General features: G+C 42.3%; 1 protein-coding gene across 6 annotated transcripts in view; it reads right to left on the minus strand.

Annotated features, from left to right (window-relative positions):
- The window catches only part of LOC120066143 (mixed lineage kinase domain-like protein), a 50,701-nt gene extending 32,801 nt beyond the window's left edge, over positions 1-17,900 (minus strand). The window contains exons 1-5 of one of the 6 annotated variants that reach the window (XM_039017287.1): positions 17,686-17,829; positions 8,989-10,568; positions 5,779-8,670; positions 5,578-5,673; positions 3,666-5,351 (exon numbers count right to left, since the gene is read on the minus strand). In XM_039017287.1, coding sequence (XP_038873215.1) covers positions 5,230-5,351; positions 5,578-5,673; positions 5,779-8,670; positions 8,989-10,568; positions 17,686-17,705 — 4,710 coding nt within the window. In that variant the 5' untranslated portion in view covers positions 17,706-17,829 and the 3' untranslated portion in view covers positions 3,666-5,229. Of the gene's footprint in view, positions 1-2,260; positions 3,070-3,665; positions 5,352-5,577; positions 5,674-5,778; positions 10,569-17,685 lie in introns of those variants that run through there. The other 5 variants (XR_005478743.1, XM_039017288.1, XM_039017289.1 and 2 more) reach the window with 5 other exon arrangements.
- Positions 17,901-24,387: the final 6,487 nt, after the last annotated feature.

A 24,387-nucleotide genomic window follows, 5' to 3' on the forward strand; every position in this document is an offset into this window, starting at 1 on the left:
TACAGATAACATCCACACCAACCTGTTGGGGGTCCCAATAGGGGTCCCCCACGAATTCCAGACATTAAACAGGAATGATGGCCTGTGGCATCTGATGCCCATCATTGGCCCAGCTATTGTTGATGCTAAGCATAATGCCTGGATCAATTATATCTACTATAATTAATGATGATTTGTTAAATACACCCACACAGTACTTACGGGGATGGCTGAACAATTGGATGCTACCTCTCAAACCAGTAGACCAAGTAGACTAGCACTGGACATGATTCTGGCCGACCAGGGAGGTGTATGTAAAATGTTTGGAGAACAGTGTTAGACGTTTGTCCCTAACAATACTGGTCCGGATGGGAGCATTTCAAAAGCTCTGAGTGAGTTGGCAAGGTTATCGGTGGAGGTGAGGGGTCTTGCAGGTGTGGAGGAGAGTGGACTGTTCCCCTGGCTGGGTGGTTGGTTTGGTAAGTACACTACAGTGATGATTACTGGATTTCTGACCCTAAGTTGTTGTTTTTAATATGCTCATGTTCCGTAATGCCTGTATCATACCTTGTTTGAAGAAGTCTGTTACAGATGTGGAAAGGGCCTATGGTATGATGCCGCTGCTTGATGCTCCAGTTGGAGAGGCTGATACGAAATCAAGCTTTCGCAGGAGAGTGGGCCTGACAGAGGGGGACCCTTGGTTCGCTGTAGTTGATGTTGTCGAATGAATAAAAAGTGATGTTTGTCCTCCCTGTTGTGAAGGTTTGAAGTTCCCGGGTGGCGACGAGCCCACCTGGTACAGGTTGTATAGAGGGATGGACCTGAGGGTTTAATATGATCTAGCTTTTTATGTCACGTCTCTTTTGAGACGTGAAGAGAGGGAATCAAAACTTTTTCCTTCTGAAAAAGTTCCCTGTCTCTGCTTGTCTTAGCTATTTTTTGTCACGTCTCTTTTGAGACGTGAAGAGAGGGAATTAAAACTTTCTCTCTGAGAAAGTTTCCCTGGTTGTTTACTTTTGCTTTTCCTACTCTTACCTAGTTTATGTCACGTCTCTTAGGAGACGTGAAGAGAGGGCATATGAAACTTTCTCTTCAAGAAAGTTTCTGCATATACTACTCCTGCTTGATCCCATGTTTATGTCACGTCTCTTAGGAGACGTGAAGAGAGGGAATCAAAACTTTTTCTTCTGGAAAAAGTTTCCCTTCTTGTGCCTGGATTCGCTTAAAGTTTATGTCACGTCTCTTGTGAGACGTGAAGAGAGGGAATCAAAACTTTATCTTCTGATAAAGTTTACTCTAATTTTGCCATTTATAGCTTTTGTCCTAGCTTTTGTCACGTCTCTTATGAGACGTGAAGAGGGGGATTTGTAATAAATACCATTTAAAATAACACAAGCATATTGCTATTACATTGTTATAACTAACTTCTTTCTAAGCAGGGTTTCTCACACACTCATAAACAGATACAGAGACCCACACACACACCCAAGGACAGAGGGCTGACGTAAACCTTTCATAAACACTGATAAGAAAAGGGTGCTTGGGTCCGCATTTCACGAGATAATAAGACACACACACGCATACCCAAGGACAGGGGGCTGACTACGCACACACAAAATCTCCTGTTTTAGCTGAACATTTGGTAACAAAGAACTTTTGCTATAAGACTCAGAAGGATGACGCCCAGCTCATCAGGACCAATCTGAGAAGACAACAACCTGTCCAGAACCAACCAAAGGACCAGAACTTCCAGACTCAACCTACTTTCTGTGTTGTATAAAATGTCTATGCATTCTGTTATCTGGGCTTTTTCTGGAGGTTCTCTATGAGCCGAAGGAACGAGACCGTATACGCTTGTACCAGATATCTTTACTCATAATTAAACTGTCGCTTGTCATACAATTTATCACCTTGTCTGAATCGATCCTTGACCGGCTCGCCCTTCTCCATATCCAATTATCAACAATACTCATCAATCAAATTAAAAAGTCAATTTCCCACAATACCCAATGCTAAATTCAACGTTGTGGTTAAATATACGGATTTGGTAATTATTGTCAAATGTTGAATATACAGGTTTGGTAATTTTATCAAATGTTCTAATAGATTAGTACAGTTCAAATCAGGATATGCGTTTACATAGGGATATACATTCACACTGTTGCTCTCTTTAATTAAAAACTCCTCAACTATAGTACTTATTTCTAAATGGAAATAACAATCCTTTATATAAGAAATTTTATCAAATATATATTCAAATTAATCACAGTCACACACAATAGGGAGTGTATAAATTGTATACATTCAGGGCCAATCTTAACGTACTTTACTGTATCACTTTTCCCGTATTTCATGCACACCTCCTCAATATTCAATGATATAACTCTGTTACAGACGTCTCATCCGTAGGTCCGCGACCTTTTATAATCAATCTCACCGATACCAGCTCCAACTGAAATATCTAATGTACTACAATTTTGCGGCAATTCTACTTCATATAACGCAGACGTCTCATCTGCAGGTCCCGGACCTTTTAAATCATTCAAACTGATACCAGCTCCAACTGAAATATCAAGTGTACTTCTTTCACACGATTTGAGCATCTCTAAATCTTCATTTATACCAGTAAGCTTCAACCTACCACATACAAACGTGGCATCTCACCTAGTACACATCATTCGCTGTTATATAAGTCATCACCCACACTCACACTTGGGCGTCTCACCCTAAATCATACACACTTGGCGTCTCACCGAGTACATCACATTCGTTTGTTATATCATAGAATACCTGGCCAGTCAAAATTGCATTCACCACTATGTATTCCTTATGATCATTTACCAATATAAACTAATAAAATGTGGTTACTTACATCAAACAGGTATCTCACAAAATACATTTGGATAATGCCAATGTGCAGAACTTTAGTTATTCACAATAGGTGTCTGCTTACCTTTTTTAGTTGACCGGTCTAGTTTGTGAGACACACTGTCCGACGACAGCAATGCCCAATCGGCCGGACAGTTTACAGCGTAGTCCTTCAACCAGATCACGTCGGAGTCACCATGTAAAGGGTTGCGTCAATCGAATCTGGTATCAGGATAAAATGTGATTCAGAGTCACCGAATATACTTTAAGTATTTTTATTTAACACAAGCGATAAATGGTAAATGCAATTTTCGTATATACGGGTTCACTGTATCACCACGCAGGGTAAAGCAGAGAACTGACTAGAATAGTACAGACATCTTCTTTTATACTGGGACAGAGGTAGTTCCAACTTCAGAGTTGGCCTGTAGTAGAGGCTCAGCGTGGTTTAAACTTGCTAGCCTATCGGTGGTGCCCAGGCTGGTCCCAGCCCCACAGCACTCAGGATTCAGATGTCCGAAAATGTTGTTGTGAAGATTGAGCTGAGTTGTCGGTTGCTATACATTCCTCAGTTCCTGTTTTCTTGTTATTCAGCATTTTTCCATCTTGTCTCAACCTTGTGCATTGCACAATCGACACCCTAGATTAGCAACAGCTTTACTGCATTCCCGCTATGTTTGTGCAACACTATAATAGCTGGGTTAGCAACACACTATGTTTTGTGATTAACATGTCCTATTTATATAAGGCATACATTTTTATTAAAAGGAGAACAAAACCATCCTTCACAGTCCGCTATAAAATCAACAAGAGCCAAGTGAAGGATGCTGCTGACAATATATTTTTAAGTGTACAAAAATATTTAGAAACAAATAACATACACCAACAAAGAAATAACACTAGGTAGAACAAACATATGAAAATATAATGTAAATGCACCAGGTCAGTGGTTACTACACACATACAGGTTTCCTGCTATATGCATCCAGAATACTGCAAAGCAACCTTGTTTCAGCTGGCTTAGTATCTCTAATCATACAATACTGTTCACCCCGTGTCAACAAACAGAATCGATTTAAACTCCAGAAAAATAACTATTGATAAGGTACCCACTTGTTATAAGATTGTAAAAGGGAACAGTAGAGAGGTGGGCAGAATGATATCTTACAAATTCATACAAACCGCAGTCAATTTTGCATAGTTCACATTCTGTGATACATTCAATATAGTAAACATGAGGTTTGCATAAAATACTGTTTACCCCCCAAAAATGTCAGATACAACCCTGACAAGAAAATAAACATTAAAATACAGCCATCCAATGACACACAAAACTTTAGTTAGGGTTTTTTAAATTAGATGAAGTTTCGCAATATTGCCTGTGATGGAGTCAACTTGGGGTCATGATAGGGGCTGCACCAAATGTTTGATGTATTATAATAATTGGTTATGCTTATGTTGTATTAATAGAAGGGGAAGGGTTATAAGACCCATCCCCCTTACATTTATAGGGTCCTAGACTACAGATGAACAATATATATGCATTATAAGGTGTAATATTGTTCCACAGTTCTTTTCTAGTCTCTGCTTCTTATAAGAAACGGTCTGAGAGATGTGTGAGTTATTGCAGTCAAAACAGGAGGTCTGTGAGAAAGCACTTCAAGGCTAAAAGAGATTCATAGACACAGAACCCTGCAGGGAAGTGAAAGAGATAAGAGACTAGTCAGACATACCACCATAAATCAACTTGGGGAGTGGACATTTACTGCTGAGCCTTTAGATAACACTGGAACTATTGTTTGTATAGCTGTGTATGCATGGGCTTGGTCTCATGAGTAGAAGGTGATGACGTAGGCATTTACATCACTAGGGGTTGACTGCAAGCATATTAAAAGCAACTTGGACTTCTCCTATTTGGCAGAACTCAGGATAATTTCATCCGTTGTATGTGGGATGTTTGATCTTTGACTTCTGTCTACAGCTGTATTTTGATTAAAATTGTTCTGATTTATAAGTGCACATTGAGTGTTCCTTATTTGTTCAGTAAATAACGGAGCCAAGAAAAGTGGAACCAACACCTGTCAGGCCTGAGGTAGAGAGGACACTGTCAGATAAATTCTCAGACACTTAAGAATGTAAACGCTAACTACAGTAAATAATAACTGTATTATGAGCTGCCCAACCTTACCACAATGAGGTCAATTTCTGCATTCCCAAAGAATATACATTGGTTATGAACATTTGTCATTAAAAACAAAAATTGTACATATATTTCCATGGGAAACAAATTACAAGAATCAGATTGTCATGCGACAGTCCTCACTCCACTCCCCCAGTCCATAACTGGAAGCAATACAATTTGTCGTGGGTTCGCTGCCAGGCCTACTTCTTCTGCTTGAATTTCTTCTGAAACTTCTGGAAGGTGGTGGAGGAAGACTTGGGAACTTTAGTGGTCAAAGAGGTGAGAGGACAATATCTCTTCTGAATGTCAACAGACCATACACCTAAATGGAGTAATAATTCATTCATTACAATAAATGTTACAACAAATAAAACAAAAACCTACATCCTCATATTTGACAGAAAGGAATAAATGGAGATAGAGAACAAACTGAATAGATACAAGAAATGCTTTCCTTACAAAGATATGGAAAATGCAATGTAGGCAGCGGCCACAATACATACAGTACATTTTCAACACATGGTTGAATAGACAGCATGCTTTATTACCTTGGGATTTTTGGACTATCGTCTTAGGACTCTCAAGGGATTTTTGGACTATTGTCTTAGGACTCTCAGCCTTCGCAGCAACCGTACCAGCCATGTCTGATGGAAAAAGTGTTTCAATGTGAAAAGAGCAGGAATAAATGTCTAATTGCAGGTAACATTAACTGGAGTAAGAGCAAGCATATCTGTGTTGGTATTACTTACCATTCATTGAACCTGTCTGTGTCGGAGGGTCCATGATTTCTTTGAAGTTGAACGACTCCGGCAGCACACTAAACACAAGACTGTTCTCATGAGGCAAAGGAGCAGGGTTTCCGATCTCATATTTACTTTTTTCCACTATATCAGGGATACCGGATGGCACTGCCTCTGCCCTGAGGGGTGGTCCGCTTAATATTCTCTCTTTTTCAATGCGCCGCAAAGTCTGCTTGGCCTTTACAGTTCTTTCTGGTGTGGCTCGCCTTTCAGAGGATAATGCACCTCTATCTGTGTTGGTGAGGGCAACAATCTTTTTGGCCATTTCAGCACAAATAATCTTTGGAGCAAAGCCTCTTCTGTTTTGTAGTCTTGGCACTTTGCCCCTGGACTTTGTCTTTGTCGGGATAAAACTATTATTCCACTCATTTAAGATCCATTGTTTGATTGGGCTTTCCACTGGAGGACTGGTCTCGGAGGGCTCCGTTGTCCAGGAGTTGACAATCACACTGAGGGTTATAGGAGGTGCTGGAGAATTGTCTGCAAAAGGTCTGGCTCGAGAAGAATTATGGTCCTTGCGTTGGTCAGTTGCTGAAGTCCCATTTTTCCTCTGGAGCGCGGAACCAAACAAGGCTAGACTTACTGTGCCATCCCTCCAAATGTTGTTCCCAATTCCATGTTCTGTTGGCTTCTGGAGATTGCTACCTTTTGAATGTTTCTCTTCTTCCAAAGATTTAGAAGTAGTTGTATTGGGGGGCTCAAAATCATCATCATCATCAGTCAAGTTGACCTCAGGAACAAGTTGAAAGGAGGGACCTAATCCATCCCTCATTTTCCTTTGCTTTCTTGGGACAGGCAAATTTGAATGAGGACTTTCAACACATCTTCTCTGGAGTCCAACCCCTTTTTGTTTAACCTTGTAGCTACGATTTGTTTTAGGAGAGAGATGTTTGTGACATCTTTGTGCCAAGGAAAGTGATGTCAGGAAACCGATTTTGTCTGTTGGTTGGGGTTGCAGATTAGAAGTAGGAATGGGAACTGTAGGAATGACTTCACCACCTCTAGAGTTTCCTTCTTCCAAAATGACACCAAGTTCTTGTACACAATCCATATGTTTCTGGAACGGACCTGGTAGTTTCTGCTTTGGCTGTACATCGTCCCAAACTAGCTCCGATATTGGGGTGGCTACTTTGATTAAGTCTTCATAACGCGAGAAGACCTCTTCAATTTCAACAAAGTTTGTGTGGTTGATGGGGAGTTGCAGTGCTGGGGCTTTTGACAAAGGCAAGCTCTTCACCCCATTTGTGTATATGCGAGCAGTCTCAGATTTGCTATCAGACAAGACAATTGTTTGGCATTCTTCAATGCCTGTAGATTTCCAAGATTGAGGATTCCCATATTTTACAGGATTCTCTTCACTCTTTTCTTCTGCTGTGCCATTTGATTTACACAAATACACGCATTTCCTTTGTTCTGCTTTTGTTGTGCTGGGTTCAACAGACAATGTTACCTCAACCAACGCCGTCGCATTCACAGTGGCCTTTGCTGAACCCAATTTAGTCTTGTATTGGCATTTGCAGGACGAAGAATTGGTGGACCCACTGAACACTGCCATCCAACGAGAGAGGCAACAGTAATCTTCTGATTGGACATCCCCTTTGTTTTCGAGTTTTAAATCAGTCAACTTCACATCTACCCTCTCAGATGATTTATCCTCCACTGAGTAATCTTTCAACTCAATCTGCTCCGCATCCATTTCCATTGTCAATTCCAACAGGTCTTCGTTCACTTCATCTTGTAGTAGCTGCCCACTGAAAAACTGTAAAGCTTCTTCTGGTGTCAGCACGTTGATCTCCAGGGAAGAAAATGGGTCACTAAAAATTATACCTGCTTTTTCTCTCTTAACCAGTGAGAGGGTCTGGGTGGAACTGTGTGCCAAACCTGACCCTTGAATTTCTTTAGCATCAGAATCAGAGGGTGTTGGTCTCTTCGCCAGAGTCACCTCAGTCTGCATGTCATTGGCAGAGTCTGCAGATTTTTCATTTTCGGGAAAAATCAGTTTTGGTTGTTCATCTCCTCTTTGAAGAGTCTTTTGGTCATATCTTAGTGACCATGGGAATCCAAACTCCTTGTCTATGTCATCAAGCTGCTTATTTGTGTTCAACCATGATGACTCTTGCGCCGGGAACTCGGGGTGAACAGAATCATGTTTAAGAATGGCACATTTCTCTTCAACTTGACCCCAGTTTTTGCGCCTGGCTTGTGAAAATATGACAGACTGTGATGACATATCGTCATCGTCGCCACACACAGATCTAACCTCTTGCATTATATTTTGTAACATACCAGATCTTGCAGCATCCATAAGCTTTGGCCCATCTCCATCCCAATAGAGGCTTAGTATTTTGCTTTCAACTGGTGTGGCAGTGCATTTTTGACTTTGCACAGTATCTACCAACTCCTTCAATTTACCAAGGGTCCATTTGATTACAGGAATGGAGGACAATTCAAAAATGTCCTCATCGGAATCGACTTTTTCATCCATTTCCTCCCTCAATTGGTTAACATGCACATGAGTGGTCATTTCTGTGTCAGCTAACTCTTTTCTCTGAGTGGCTTGACATTCCAAATTAGATAATGGTTGAGAATCAAATTTCTCTGCACGTAACCCGTTTGATAATGACCGTTGAGACTTAAAACATGAATATGTATTGGTCATTTCAACATCAGAAGTTTCTGAACCCTGAGTCAATGTTTTATCAGCCCCTGATTCTAGTCTGATCCTGGGGACCTCTTGTTCAGATTCATTTGTCAAAGAAGCAGATAGAGTAAGGGTTGTTTGGGCTTGTGATGGACTTTGGACACAAGATTGTTCCCCAGGGTTGCTCACATTTTCGACACCTGTTAAGAAAGACATAGCTTGGGTGGTCAAGGAGATTTTATCAGCCACATTTAGAGGCGTGTTTGTCTGCATACACTGCAATAGTGGTTGTACAACTGCAACGGCCTTCTGTGCCATAAGAACAGAGGGGGCATTACTTGCAGATGATCCTTGCGGGACCAGAGCACTTTCATTATGTTTATCTCCTATGAAAATACAATTTTCTGTTCTAAATCCATTTCTACTTTCGTCCTCTGGTACTGTTATGTAATAGCCCTGTCTTATGGGGTGTGATGGAGTCACAGACTCACAGTTTCGCTGGCCTGAAGATAGCATACCATGGTTTGGCACAGATGAAGATGGTCCAGTGTTGGATAACTGAACAGAATTGTTTTTTGGCTTGTAATGTAGGGTAGGGGCTGCGCCTTGGTTAGGCATGTGTTGCAGAAAATGCGCTCCTGCCACAACCACACGTTCTGTCTTGTTCAGCACGGGTCCATGGGAGTGCTGGCCTGGGTATGGTGGAGGCGCGGACTTACGCTTGTGCTGGACTGGGTATGGTGGAGGCGCGGTCTCACGGTTGTGCTGGACTGAGGACTGTATACTATAGTTTGGCACAGATGAAGATGGTCCAGTGTTGGATACCAGAACATTGGTGCAGTCTGGTTTGTAATGTAGGGTAGGGCCTGTGCCTTGGATATGGAACCTAGGATGAGAGGCATGGTGTGCATTACTTCCAATGGGCCCTGCCTGACTGTTATTATTTGCACAATAAGATGGGAGTCTGTTCTGTTGTGGTGGAATGGGAAGGCTTTTAGGGCAGTTGGGGACATGTCTTGGAGAATTATTAAAAGGAGGGTTATACATAACATTGTACTGAGGATTCTGGCTAATATTATGCATTGGCATTGACTGCCCCACTGCAGCATTTGGTACATTGACCTGGTTGTTGCTGCCAGTGAGAAGTTGAGAGGGATACATTTGACTGTGTTTTGATGAGCCAGTGTGGACAGGTGCTCCATGTTGAACCCTGTTCATCTCAGTCCTGCTGTCATTGTTCTGATTTTGAAGTAAACACAACAGTTGGTTATATGTTGTCTCCTGTGCACTTTTCAAAGAGTTTGGTGTTTGTGGGTTTCCCTGATGAGGAGCTTGAACTGCTATCCTTCTTGAATCCTGCCCACTCACTACAGTCAATTTATGATTTACATGGTTGGGGCTCCTACCCATTGCAAGAGAAGCAGAGGTACCACTGGAGGCCCCCTCTTGTCTGCCAAGTACAAGCTGCTGACTGCCACTCACTGGGCTTAGATGATACATAACATTTGTATTCAGTGGTGCATTAATATGAGGTGGGCAGTGAATGGTTGCACCCTGACCATCCTTTACGAGCCTCTGTGGATTGTTATTTTTAACACCCAAAAACCCCTGTCCCTGCTGGAAAGTGGGTTGAGCTGCACTGTTAACCCTTCCGGGCAAGGTGTGATTGTTTCCACTTTGTGATGTAACACCAGTTGATTGAGCAGCCGCTGCATTGTTAGTCCAGAGTGATGTCAAAAGGGGACTAGTACCCATTAGAACTTGCTCTCTGGTGGGTGAATGCTGAGATGAGTTTATGTAAACCATTGAAGCCTGTTGATTCAGGGTCGGTCCACTCCAGTAACCTCCACTGGTTACTTGTCCGCTGTGTGGTAGGCATTGACCACCTTCTATATACAGGACAGCTGGTCTGACTGGCCCATATTGACGAGAATAGCTGCTTGGAATCTCACTCATCTGACCACTGGTAACGTGGGGACTTGAGGATTGTCCAGCAACGGATCGATCCAGTCCACTTTGGGTCCAGGTACAGGTCTGCATTCTCCTTGTCTCCTCAGTTTTGCCTACTGCCTTGTGGTATTTCAGAATGAAACCATTTCTGAAATGAAAAAAACATGATAAAACAGGGGATTAGCGCAACACAGTAACCAACGTAGCCTGTATCAAAAAAAATCTAGATTTAAAGTATAGCAATCTGGTACTACAAAGCCCTCATCATATTCTCTGGCAGCAAAGTCTTATGACAGATAGGCTAGTGTGGGAGATAATTCGATGCCACTAATTGCATTTGCTATTTCTGAGAAGAGATCATGCCAATGATTACATTAGCTAATGTACATGACTACATTTGTTACATCTGGACATACTAATGAAGCTTAAACTAAAAGATAATGGTGGCAGATGGACTGAGGGAAGTAACCTCATTTGCATGTGGGATGGACTCATATGCTGTATGTGTATAAAAGCAGAGCCAGTGCTCAGGGAAGTTGGTTGTTCCGCGGACCAGCACGGCTTATGATATTTTGTATTAAAAGCCTTTATTGAATTCACAAGTTCTTGTAAGTGTTATATTTGTAAGACGATTTTCCACCACACTACCTGCTCAGCTATCGTTCAGGTGACGCTACATGAAAAGAAATCCTAGCTACATTATACAGTCTCCATTAGAGGATCGATGTTTGAAAGCCACTTTGAATCGAAGAAAGCACCAAACCACAGCGAAATCAGTGGGATCTTGCCACAGTTTGAAAAACCACGTGATCAAAACGAAGCTTCGGGATGTCATTGATCACGTGACAACTTTGAAACGAGCATCGGTACATTGTGTCGGATCAAAAAAATAAAAAATAATTAATTAATAGGGCATTGGGATAAACGCCAAAAATAAGGTCTGAAGGTTAACACAGGCTTAGGAGATCTTGTACATTTTTTCCTAAGAGATAATGTCAGTCAACATGGCCTTTATCAATTATGAAGCCTTTGTGCTTCATTTCCTCATAAGTTTTGTCCAAAGAACTATGGTGGAGTTGAGGCGTCAGCATGCTTCAGTTTGGCTAGCGCCTAGATAACAAGAAATCTGTCATTGATGCTGAAAAACATTGATACATTTCCACTAACAAAGGACTAGTAAAGGCCTAGTGCCCTACTTTTGTGAAAGAAAATGTTAACTGAATCTATTTGTATTTGAGTGTTTACCAGCATTTGTTACTTGAGTCTGATAATTATCTGTACAAAATGGCTAATACTTGTGGAATATAAAAATACTTGCTTGATATGTTTTCCAGTTTCTTGAAATACATTGCAAATGAAACGTATCGTTTGAAAACGTATGAACTTATCCTGAGTAATTTACAGTGCTGAGCAGTGCTCGACTTCAGCCAGAGCGCCATATCCTGGCACGGCAACTTTTTTTGGAATTGCATATTTGTTCTTCTATAAAAACTAACAAAAGTAGCCTTTGGCTGGCCTAGATTCACACATAGACAAAACAGGTTGATCAAAGCGGAATGAAGACGGGATCTGCATTGAAAAGCAATGGAGAGTGGACATTAATTTCCTGATTCCACTTTTCAGGTTTATTTGCCACTAGTCTGAATCTGTGAGTGGTAGTAGGCTGTTCGAGATTGCACATATTGAAAATCCGTCAGCCAATGCCCATGATGCGCTGTTCCAAACTGTAAAATTAGGGTTTGTAAGTTCATGAAAAGTCATATATAATTTTTGTTAATGTAATTCATGAAGGCACGCTTTTAAATTAATCACTTAAAAAGCTACATATCAGCCATTATTGGAATGACCCTTCAGTGCGTGTCTGTGTGTGCTGCGTGGGTGCCAGTGGGCGGTTGCCCGAGGAGAGAGTGCAGCATTTCAGCAGCAGGTATACAATAACGACAGACTAACTAGATAGCCAATCCAAAACATAACTTGTAGCAGTTCTCGCAAGTTAGCTAAGCATTAATGTTGTTGTTGCTTTTCCACCGGCACTGTAGAGCCTAAATAAATCTACACCGTTGGAAAGCTGGGATTCCTCTTAAACAGTAGCCATGTAATTGCGACTACGTAAAAAAAAATATTCTAAGAATAGCCTAATTGGCCAAACTTGCTGTACATAGATCACCTGTCGTGGAAATTCAACACAGGGACACTTTTTTTCTATTGTGTTATTGACTGTACATTTGTTTATTCCATGTGTAACACTGTGTTGTTGTTTGTGTCGCACTGCCTTGCTTTATCTTGGCCAGATCGCAGTGGTAAATGAGAACTTGTTCTCAACTGGCCTACCTGGTGAAATAAAATAAATAAAACTCAGTCAATTTTAAATGAATCACTCTTTATTGTCTGCAATCTGGAGAGGTGTAAGAGCAAAATTACAAGATAATGTTATAATATTGTTAATTTGTCAAATAAGGTTTGACGAGTACTCTCTCATCTGTGTCTGTGGGTTGAGTTGGCTCTCTGGGGCTTGAACTGACAGTTGACCTGGTGATAAAACCTAAAGACCACATTCCAGAGACAAGATGTGGTGGTTGTAACTGATAGCCTGGAGGAATAGAACAAAACCCTTATTGTGTCTAATCATTATTGCAACTGGGAAACAGCACCGGGTGCAGATGACCACAGGATGGCTTGTGGTGCTCCTGATAAGCATTGGAGGGGTGGAACCAGTCATGTCTAAGCATTTTTAGTGTCAGCTATATAAGAACTCTGCATTGTCTGTAAAGGTTAAGCTCTCGGCAACACACTCAAGAGTGTGGTGTCGACGGCTTCACAATAGCAATAATTAATCGATATTAAATAAAGATGATTGTTTGAAGAAATGAGTCTCTCTCAGTATGAATATCCACGACAGAGGTTGTGGGTATTTTCCAGTATCTATACTGTTTTTATTTTATTTTTAGAAGTAGTAAGCAGAATCAATATAGGGTTAACCATTAGACATGTGTAAGCAGAATGAAAGCAGAATCCATATGATTGTGCAGAGCTGGATCAACACAGGCCTAGTCATTCTGGGTCATGCCTGGTCTTGTGAAGGCCATTGGACAGGCACATTAGTTAATCAGTTATAGGCACAATTAGACACGCACCTGCATTAGGAGTGCATGCCAACAATAGAATCTACGCCAATAAGAGAATGGAAACTAAGCTAAAATGAGTGCAAGGCAAAAAGATAAGGGTGGCCAAGGCTAAAGGGTATAAGTCACTCCACTTTATGCAAATGATTATGTATGTTATGTAAGGGTAAAACTGTATTAAAGGAGAGTGCTGAGACTGAAAAGATCAGTTGTTCCATGGAACTGCTCGGCTTGTTACTTTGTAATAAAGTCTATTTGAATTCACAAGTTCCGGTATCTGAGAAATATTATTGGCCGAATATTTCTACGACAAGGTCACAGTCAAACTTAGATGCATAAAGTACCGATCTGAAGTGAGCTCTAAAAAGGCGTTCCTTACATACGGCTACATAAAAACATACATAAACATCATTCATTGGATTGGTTCCTACATGATTGGCTCTGTCTCCGATCTTAACTTAACTTCTTTGGGGTAGGGGGCAGTATTTTCACGTCCGGATGAAAAGCATGCCCAGAGTAAAGGGCCTGATACAAAGCCATAAAAGCTAGAATATGCATATTATTAGTAGATTTGGAGAAAAAACCCTCTGAAGTTTCTAAAACTGTTTGAATGATGTCTGTGAGTATAACAGAACTCATCAGGGAGGCAAAAACCTGAGAAGAAATCCAACCAGGAAGTGAGAAATCTGAGGTTGGTTGATTTTCAACTCAGCTCCTATTGAAGATACAGTGGGATATTGGTAATGTTGCACTTCCTAAGGCTTCCACTAGATGTCAACAGTCGATAGAACCTTGTCTGATGCCTCTACTGTTTAGTGGGGCCGAAGGAAAGAGGAATGAGTCAGGTCTGCCATGAAGTGACCATGCTCTGACCATGCGCGTTCACGTGAGAGAGAGCTCTGTTCCATCGCAACACAGGAATACTCCGGTTGGAACATTATTGAAGAATTATGTTAAAAACATCCTAAAGATTGATTCAATACTTCGTTTGTCATGTTTTTACGGACTGTAATATAACTTTTTTAACCTTTCGTCCGTACTTTCCGTTGGACCTGCCCGCACGTCGTGAGTTTGGAAAGTGTACTGAACGCTAAAACAACATGGAGGAATTTGGACATAAATGATGGACATTACCGAACAAAACAAACATTTATTGTGGAACTGGGATTCCTGGGAGTGCATTCTGATGAAGATCATCAAAGGTAAGTGAATGTTTATATTGTTACTTCTGACGACTGCATAATATGGCGGCTACATTTGTGTCTAGATTGGGCTCTGAGCGCCGACTCAGATCATTGCATGGTTTTCTTTTTTCGTAAAGCTTTTTTGAAATCTGACACAGCGGTTGTATTAAGGAGAAGTGCATCTAAAATTTCATGCATAACATGTGTATCTTTTGGCAATGTTTATTATGAGTATTCCTGTAAATTGATGTGGCTCTCTGCAAAATCAAAGGATGTTTTGTGACTTCTGAACGTAAGGTGCCAATGTAAACTCAGATTTTTGGATATAAATATGAACTTTACCGAACAAAACATACATGTATTGTGTAACATGAAGTCCTATGAGTGTCATCTGATGAAGAAGCTTTTTGTGAATCCTCTCTTTGGCTGGAAAAATGGCTGTGTCATTCTGTGAATAGGCACTCACCTAACATAATCGTTTGGTTTGCTTTCGTCGTAAAGCTTTTTTGAAATTGGACACTGTGGCTGGATTTACAACAAGTGTATCTTTAAAATGGTGTAAAATACATGTATGTTTGAGGAATTTTAATTATGGGATTTCTGTTGTTTTGAATTTGGCGCCCTGCACTTTCACTGGCTGTTGAAGAGGTGGAACCTCACGTACCCTAGAGAGGTTAAAGAACATATTCATATTCTCAAGCCCTGGTCTAACCATATTGTAGCCTAAACATCAGCTGATCAACAGGACCTTAAACTTCTCTAGGGTAGGGGGCAGCATTCGGAATTTTGGATGAAAAGCATGCCCAAATTAAACTGCATGCTACTTGGGCCCAGAAGATATGATATGCATATAACTGGTAGATTTGGATAGAAAACACTCTAAAGTTTCCAAAACTGTTAAAATAGTGTCTGTCAGTATAACTGAACTGATTTGGCAGGCAAAAATCTGAGAAGAATCCATTCAGGAAGTAGGATTTCTAGTTTTCTAGTCAATGCCATTACAGTATCCATTGATTTAAGACTCAAATTGCAGTTTCTATGCCTTCCATTAGATGTCAACAGTCTTTAGAAATTGTTTCAGGCATATATTCTGAAAAATGAGGGAGTAAGAGCAGTCTGAATGAGTGGACCCTGCAGTGTCACAGAGCTTTTTCATGCGCGCGACCGAGAGAGTGCCTCATGGTAACCTTTTATATTGACGACGTTATTGTCCGGTTTAAATATTATTGATTATTTAGGCCAAAAACAACCTGAGGATTGAATATAAACATCGTTTGACATGTTTCTATGAACTTTACGGATACAATTTGGATTTTTTTGTCTGCCTGTTGTGACTGCGTTTGAGCCTGTGGATTACTGAAGAAAACACGAACAAAACAGAGGTTTTTGGATATAAAGAGACTTTATCGAACAAAAGGAACATTTATTGAGTAAATTAATGTCTTCTGAGTGCAACCATATGAAGATCATCAAAGGGATTAATTTTATCTCTATTTCTGACTTGTGTAACTCTTCTACTTGGCTGGTTACTGTTTGTAATGATTTGTCTGCTGGGCTATGTTCTCAAATAAACGTAAGGTATGCTTTCGCCGTAAAGCATTTTTAAAATCTGACACTGTGGTTGGATTCACAAGAAGTTAATCTTTAAACCTATGTAAAATATGTTTTGTTTTCTGAATTTTTATGAGTATTTCTGTATTTGAATTTGGTGCTCTGCAATCTCACTGGATGTTGGCCAGGTGGGACCATACCCTAGAGAGGTTTTAAGAAGACTTGAGCTTTTCAGGGCTGGATCAAAAGCCAAGCTTGCACACCCAGGAGCTTTCCAGATGGCATGGCGGGTTGACCACATGTGACTGACAGTGCAGTTCTACTTTGTGGGGGGTTAAGTGCCTTCAAGAGCACGACGGCAGTAGATGGCAGGCCTACATTGCATTCGGAAAGTATTCAGACCCCTTGACTTTTCCACATTTTGTTAGGTTACAGCGTATGAAAAAATGTATTAATTAAAAATATGTTTCTAAATCAATCTACACACAATACCCCATAAAGAACAAAGAAAAACAGTTTAGACAGTTTTGATAATTTGTGACTCACTACCTGGATTCGGTCTTATGTAGCAACATTTGAAAGTGTTTTTTTTACATTATATAAAAGTAGAGACTCAGAGCTACAAAATGGTATACGATACACAGCATTTGAGGAACAATGGGAAAGTAATTCTGCTTTGAAAGTTGATCAACTTGTAAACTCACTTTTGAGAAAATCACCTTTGAATATTTTGCTATCTCGTGAAGAGCTCTTTGTCTACACCCATTCAGCATAAATCACACCCTCACCAGCTCTGCTGGCAACAATTTCATTACGCTTTTTTGCAGACGTTTACTGACATCGGCCATATTCAACATGTGTTGTACATGTCACGTTAGTTAACGAACCAGCCAGCCAAAGTTAGCTAGTTAAACAATAAACAGTGGCAACAATGCCACAGTGCTGGGAGCTAACTAACCATGTTCAATGTTAGCGAGCTAACATTAGGCTCTAACTAGAACAGCACACGGCTCTGGGAAACGAATAATAACGCTAGCTAACAGTACACTTTAGCTTAAGACATATAGCTTGCTAGCTAGGTAAACAAAGTGTAAGTTCACACACATCACGTTAGCTAACGAGCCAGCCAGCGAACGTTAGCTAGTTAAACAACAATGAACAGTGCCAACAATGCCATAGTGATGGGAGTTAACCAACCATGTTCAATGTTAGCTAGCTAACATTAGGCTTTAACTAGAACAGCAAACAGCTCTGGGAAACGTATAATAACATCAGCTAGGGAGCCAGCCAGCTAACGTTAGCTAGCTAACAGTACACTAGCTTGAAATGAAACCACTTTCTGTCAAAATGAGAAAACGTGTACTATCTGAAAATGTAACATCAGCTAGCTAACGCTAGACCATCTTACCTGTATACATCATCGTGCATGGACGCGTTGTGTCGAATAAATATTGGTTCAATAATATCTCAGATACCGGAGCTTGTGAGTTCAGTACAGACTTAATTACAAAGTAACAAACCGAGATGGTCCATGGAGCAACTGCCGGTCCCAGACTCAGAGATATCTGTATATACAGCTTCAGTCTGGCATAACATAAATAGTCACTCCTCTTTATGTAAATGATCCACACCGTTTAGTATTCAGACCTTTGCACAATGTAGCAACGCCCACTTCCGCTCAACTTCCTACCCCATACATAGCTTCATGTCCCGATCGCGTCCTGTCAGCCTGTTTGTAGCCATACTAGCCTCGAAGTCGCTCGTTTTATCATCATCTCAGTATATTAATATAATCATATTTCTATAGTGTTTTTTTATCATTCTTGTTGAAAATTCTGCTTATGCGGTCAGTTAGTGATTTTTGTAATTCGATTATTGTGTTCTGTATCTTCTTTTGTCTCTTAGCGCGTTAATAGCTAACTTAGCTAGCTAACTAGTAAGGTGCATAGCAATTTTATACTGTGACAGAGGTAGTTCCAACTTTAGAGTTGGCCTGTCACAGTAGAGGCTTAGCGTGGTTTAAACTTGCTAGCCTATCGGTGGTGCCCAGACACAGCACTCAGGATTCAAATGTCCGGAATGGTGTTTGTGAAGATTGAGCTGATTTGTTGGTTTCTACACATTCCTCAGTTCCTGTTTTCTTGTTATTCAGCATTTTTCCTACACATTCCTCAGTTCCTGTTTTCTTGTTATTCAGCATTTTTCCATCTTGTCTCAACCTTGTGGTTTGCACAGTCGACACCCTAGATTAACAACAGCTTTTCTGCAGTCACGCTATGTTTTGTGATTAACGTGTCCTTTTTCTATAAGGCATATATTTATGTTAAAAGAGAACAAAACCATCCTTCACAGCGCGTTAATAGCTAACTTAGCTAGCTAACTAGTAAGGTGGCTAGCAATTAGCCAACGCCCCCCTACCTTAACAACCATGGCACTGTTTTACTCAAGGCGCTTGCAAGAGCTGCCAAAGATAACAGTGACCGATGTACATCGTCTGGCCAAGACAGGTAGCAAAGCACCGACCTCCAAGTTGGAAAAAGGATTCAAACTTTGTCTCCAGTTACCTTTTCAACTATGAAGGTAACTTAAGTATAGCCAAGTTGCCTATCAGACCAGACAAGGATGTTTACTCAAAGCAATAACATAGTTTAAAGCATGCCTTTTACAGTAGCTAGCTAACATTATGATTGCTCATTGTTTTTATTCCAAACCGTTTCAAACAGGGACAAAGTGACAGGAGAGGTCAGCGTAAGGGCTTGCTGCTACAGGTCCATGAGGAAAAATGAGAAACCACACAGTTTGAGTGTAGTGTGAAAAGTCAGCTGTTTGTGACACACTATATGCCGGTTACACAGTCAGAGATGAAGGGCTTGCTGCTACAGGTCCATGAGGAAAAATGAGAAACCACACAGTTTGAGTGTAGTGTGAAAAGTCAGCTGTTTGTGACACTATATGCCGGTTACACAGTCAGAGATGAAGCCTAGTCTTAGACTAAGAAGTTCCTGTCAATGGAGATCTGCATTAAAAAGCATTGCTTAGTCTAGGACTAGGCTTAACCCATGTCTATGAAACCGTTCTTAGTGTAGTGTTTGTTAAGTTGTCTTTGTCGTTGAAATATTCAGTCAATAATATTTCTCAAATACCGGAACCTGTGAGTTAAAATATACTTTTTTACAAAGTAATAAAAGCCGAGCTGGTTCATGAAGCATCTGCCTTCCCAGCCTTGGCACACACTTGTTATACAGTTTTCATCCTTACGTCACACACATAGTAACTCCTCTTCATGTTAATGATTCATCCCCTCTGGCATTTAGCCACCATTATCTTGTTGCCTTGCACTAATTTTTAGCTTGGTTTCACATTAGGGCATAGATTCCATTGGTGGCGTAACCATAGCAACAGTAAACATTAGGCCATAACAATGGTACAAAAATAAACAGACATGCAGACTCCCAAGACAGGTGCATGTCTAATGGTGCCTAATGACCTAGACACGCATATAGAGTGCACTTATTCTGCTTACTACTCTAAGATGTCACACTTGTACTGGAAAGTTCCCAATATCTTCCTTGCTGTTTATGTAAGCTCTGTTATGTTGGACGCATTAGATTAAATTTAAACAAGGGCATTTACCCTTAATAGAAAAGTTTAAACCTGTCACGCCCTGACCTTTGAGATCCTTTTTATTCTCTATATTGGTTAGGTCAGGGTGTGACTAGGGTGGGCAATCTATGTGTTCTATTTCTTTGTCTATTTCTTTGTATGGTTCCCAATCAGAGACAACGATAGACAGCTGCCTCAGCTGCCATATACGTAAGGATGAAAACTGTATAACAAGTGTGTGCCAAGCCTGGGAAGGCAGATGCTTCATGAACCAGCTCGGCTTTTATTACTTTGTAAAAAAGTATATTTTAACTCACAGGTTCCGGTATTTGAGAAATATTATTGACTGAATATTTCAACGACAAAGACAACTTAACAAACACTACACTAAGAACGGTTTCATAGACATGGGTTAAGCCTAGTCCTAGACTAAGCAATGCTTTTTAATGCAGATCTCCATTGACAGGAACTTCTTAGTCTAAGACTAGGCTTCATCTCTGACTGTGTAACCGGCATATAGTGTGTCACAAACAGCTGACTTTTCACACTACACTCAAACTGTGTGGTTTCTCATTTTTCCTCATGGACCTGTAGCAGCAAGCCCTTACGCTGACCTCTCCTGTCACTTTGTCCCTGTTCGAAACGGTTTGGAATAAAAACAATGAGCAATCATAATGTTAGCTAGCTACTGTAAAAGGCATGCCTTAAACTACGTTACAGCTTTCAGTAAACATCCTTGTCTGGTCTGATAGGCAACTTGGCTGTACTTAAGTTACCTTCATAGTTGAAAAGGTAACTGGAGACAAAGTTTGAATCCTTTTTCCAACTTGGAGGTCGGTGCTTTGCTACCTGTCTTGGCCAGACGATGTACATCGGTCACTGTTATCTTTGGCAGCTCTTGCAAGCGCCTTGAGTAAAACAGTGCCATGGTTGTTAAGGTAGGGGGGCGTTGGCTAATTGCTAGCCACCTTACTAGTTAGCTAGCTAAGTTAGCTAACTTAGCTAGCTAAGTCACCGATAGGCTAGCAAGTTTAAACCACGCTAAGCCTCTACTGTGACAGGCCAACTCTAAAGTTGGAACTACCTCTGTCACAGTATAAAATTGCTAGCCACCTTACTAGTTAGCTAGCTAAGTTAGCTATTAACGCGCTAAGAGACAAAAGAAGATACAGAACACAATAATCGAATTACAAAAATCACTAACTGAACGCATAAGCAGAATTTTCAACAAGAATGATTAAAAAACACTATAGAAATATGATTATATTAATATACTGAGATGATGATAAAACGAGCGACTTCGAGGCTAGTATGGCTACAAACAGGCTGACAGGACGCGATCGGGACATGAAGCTATGTATCGGGTAGGAAGTTGAGCGGAAGTGGGCGTTGCTACATTGTGCAAAGGTCTGAATACTAAACGGTGTGGATCATTTACATAAAGAGGAGTGACTATTTATGTTATGCCAGACTGAAGCTGTATATACAGATATCTCTGAGTCTGGGACCGGCAGTTGCTCCATGGACCATCTCGGTTTGTTACTTTGTAATTAAATCTGTACTGAACTCACAAGCTCCGGTATCTGAGATATTATTGAACCAATATTTATTCGACACAACGCGTCCATGCACGATGATGTATACAGGTAAGATGGTCTAGCGTTAGCTAGCTGATGTTACATTTTCAGATAGTACACGTTTTCTCATTTTGACAGAAAGTGGTTTCATTTCAAGCTAGTGTACTGTTAGCTAGCTAACGTTAGCTGGCTGGCTCCCTAGCTGATGTTATTATACGTTTCCCAGAGCTGTTTGCTGTTCTAGTTAAAGCCTAATGTTAGCTAGCTAACATTGAACATGGTTGGTTAACTCCCATCACTATGGCATTGTTGGCACTGTTCATTGTTGTTTAACTAGCTAACGTTCGCTGGCTGGCTCGTTAGCTAACGTGATGTGTGTGAACTTACACTTTGTTTACCTAGCTAGCAAGCTATATGTCTTAAGCTAAAGTGTACTGTTAGCTAGCGTTATTATTCGTTTCCCAGAGCCGTGTGCTGTTCTAGTTAGAGCCTAATGTTAGCTCGCTAACATTGAACATGGTTAGTTAGCTCCCAGCACTGTGGCATTGTTGGCACTGTTCATTGTTGTTTAACTAGCTAACGTTCGCTGGCTGGCTCTGGATCATACTTAGGCAGCCTGTTTTTCACCTTAGTTTGTGGGATCTTGATTTTGTTTGTGTGTAGTTGCTTTCTGCACTACAAATAGCTTTACGTTCGTTTTTGTATTTTGTTGTTTTTCGGTGTCATTTTTAATAAAGAAAAATGTACGCCTACCACGCTGCACCTTGGTCTCCTTCTATCAACGAGCGTAACAGAAGATCCCACCAAGCACAAAGGGGAAATGCAGCGTGGCCAGGAGGAGCAGGGATCCTGGGCCTGGGAGAAAAGTGAGTGGAGGACATCATGGACATGGGAGGAGGTTATGGCAGGGGACAAGACCCTGCCATGGAAGCAGGCGGAGGCAACGAAGTAGGACCAACGGCGACTCCGAAATTCACGACCACGACGGAAGCCCGAGAGGCAGCCCCCCAAATTTTCTGGGCGGGGGCACACGGGTTGGTCGGCGAAGCCGAGGGGCGAGTTTGAGAGCGAAGAGGAGTATTGGGATAGACTGAGCTAGGAGTATTGTGAGATAGTTGAGGGGAGTGATGAGGTAGAGTGGATGGTTTGGTGTCTGGAGCAAGACAGTCGCCGTGAGGAGCGTGGGACCAGTCAGGCACCATGTTTTGCGGAGATACGCAATGTGTCTCCAGTGCGCATCCACAGCCCGGTACATTCTGTGCCAGCTCCTTGCACTTGCCGTGCGAAAGTGAGCACCCAGCCAGGACGGATTGTGCCGGCTCAGCGCTACTGGTCTCCAGTACGCCTCCTCGGTCCAGGATATCCTGCGCCGGCTCTACGCACTGTGTCGCCAGTGCGCCTTCACAGCCCAGTGCGTCCTGTGCCAGCGCCCCGCACTTACCGGGCTAAAGTGAGCATCCAGCCAGGACGGGTTGTGCCAGCTCTATGCTCCAGACCTCCAGTGCGCCTCCACGGCCCAGTATATCATGCACCAGCTCTACGCATGGTATCTCCAGTGCGCCTCCACAGCCCAGTGCGTCCTGTGTCAGCGCCCCGCACTTGCCGTGCTACAGGGGGGATTCAGCCAGGACGCGTTGTGCCAGCTCTGCGCTCCAGACCTCCAGTGCGCCTCCACGGCCCAGCATATCCTGCGCCGGCTCTACACACTATGCCTCCAGTGCGCCTTCATAGCCCAGTGCGTCCCGTGCCAGCTCTCCACACTCACCGAGCTGGAGTGGGTATCCAGCCAGGACGTGTTGTGGCAGCTCCCCGCACCAGGCTTCCAGTACGTCTCCTCAGTCCAGTGAGACCTGTTCCGGCTCCACATACGAAGCCTCCAGTGATGATCCATGGTCCTAAGCCTCCAGTGATGATCCATGGCACGAAGCCTCTAGTGATAATCCATGGCATGAAGCCTTCAGTGATGATCCATGGCCCGGAGCCTCCAGTAATGATCCATGGCACGAAGCCTCCAGTGGTGATCCATGGCCCGGAGCCTGTAGTGGTAATCCATGGCACGAAGCCTCCAGCGAAGGTCCCCAGTCCGGAGCCTCCAGCAACGGTCCCCAGTCCGGAGCCTCCAGCGACGGTCCCCAGTCCGGAGTCTCCAGCGACGGTCCGCAGTCCGGAGCCTCCAGCGACGGTCCCCAGTCCGGAGTCTCCAGCGACGGTCCGCAGTCCGGAGCCTCCAGCGACAATCCGCAGTCCGGAGCCTCCAGCGACGATCCGCAGTCCGGAGTCTTCAGCGACGAGCTGCAGTCCAGAGCCTCCAGCGGGGGCGGGGGTTCCCAGTCCAGAGCCTTCGGCGACGATCTGCAGTCCCGAGCCTCCAGCGGCGATCTGCAGTCCTGAGCCTCCAGCGGCGGTCTGCAGTCCAGAGCCTCCGGCGATGATCTACGGTCCGGAGGTCCCGGCGACGATCCCTGCACCGGAGGCGCCACCAAAGTGGGGGAGCCTAAAGCGGGGCGTGGTCTGCATCCCGCACCGGAGCCCCCACCAAGAGTAGATGCCCACCCGGACCCTCCCCTATAGGTTCAGGTTTGCGGCCGGAGTCCGCACCTTTGGGGGGGTACTGTCACGCCCTGACCTTAGAGATCCTTATTTATTCTCTATATTTGGTTAGGTCAGGGTGTGACTCAGGTGGGATAATCTATGTTTTCTATTTCTTTGTGTTTTTGGCTGAGTATGGTTCCCAATCAGAGGCAGCTATCTATCGTTGTCTCTGATTGGGGATCATATATAGGTTGTCATTTTCCATTTGGGTTTTGTGGGGAGTTATTTTCTGTTTAGCTGTTTTGTTGCCTGACAGAACTGTGCGCTTTCGTTTTTTCTACTTTGTTATTTTGTTTCGGTGTTCAGTTTATTAAAAATCATGAACGCCTACCACCCTG

The sequence above is a fragment of the Salvelinus namaycush genome, chromosome 21 (genome assembly GCF_016432855.1).
Source record: "Salvelinus namaycush isolate Seneca chromosome 21, SaNama_1.0, whole genome shotgun sequence".
Classification (NCBI taxonomy): Eukaryota; Metazoa; Chordata; class Actinopteri; order Salmoniformes; family Salmonidae; genus Salvelinus; species Salvelinus namaycush.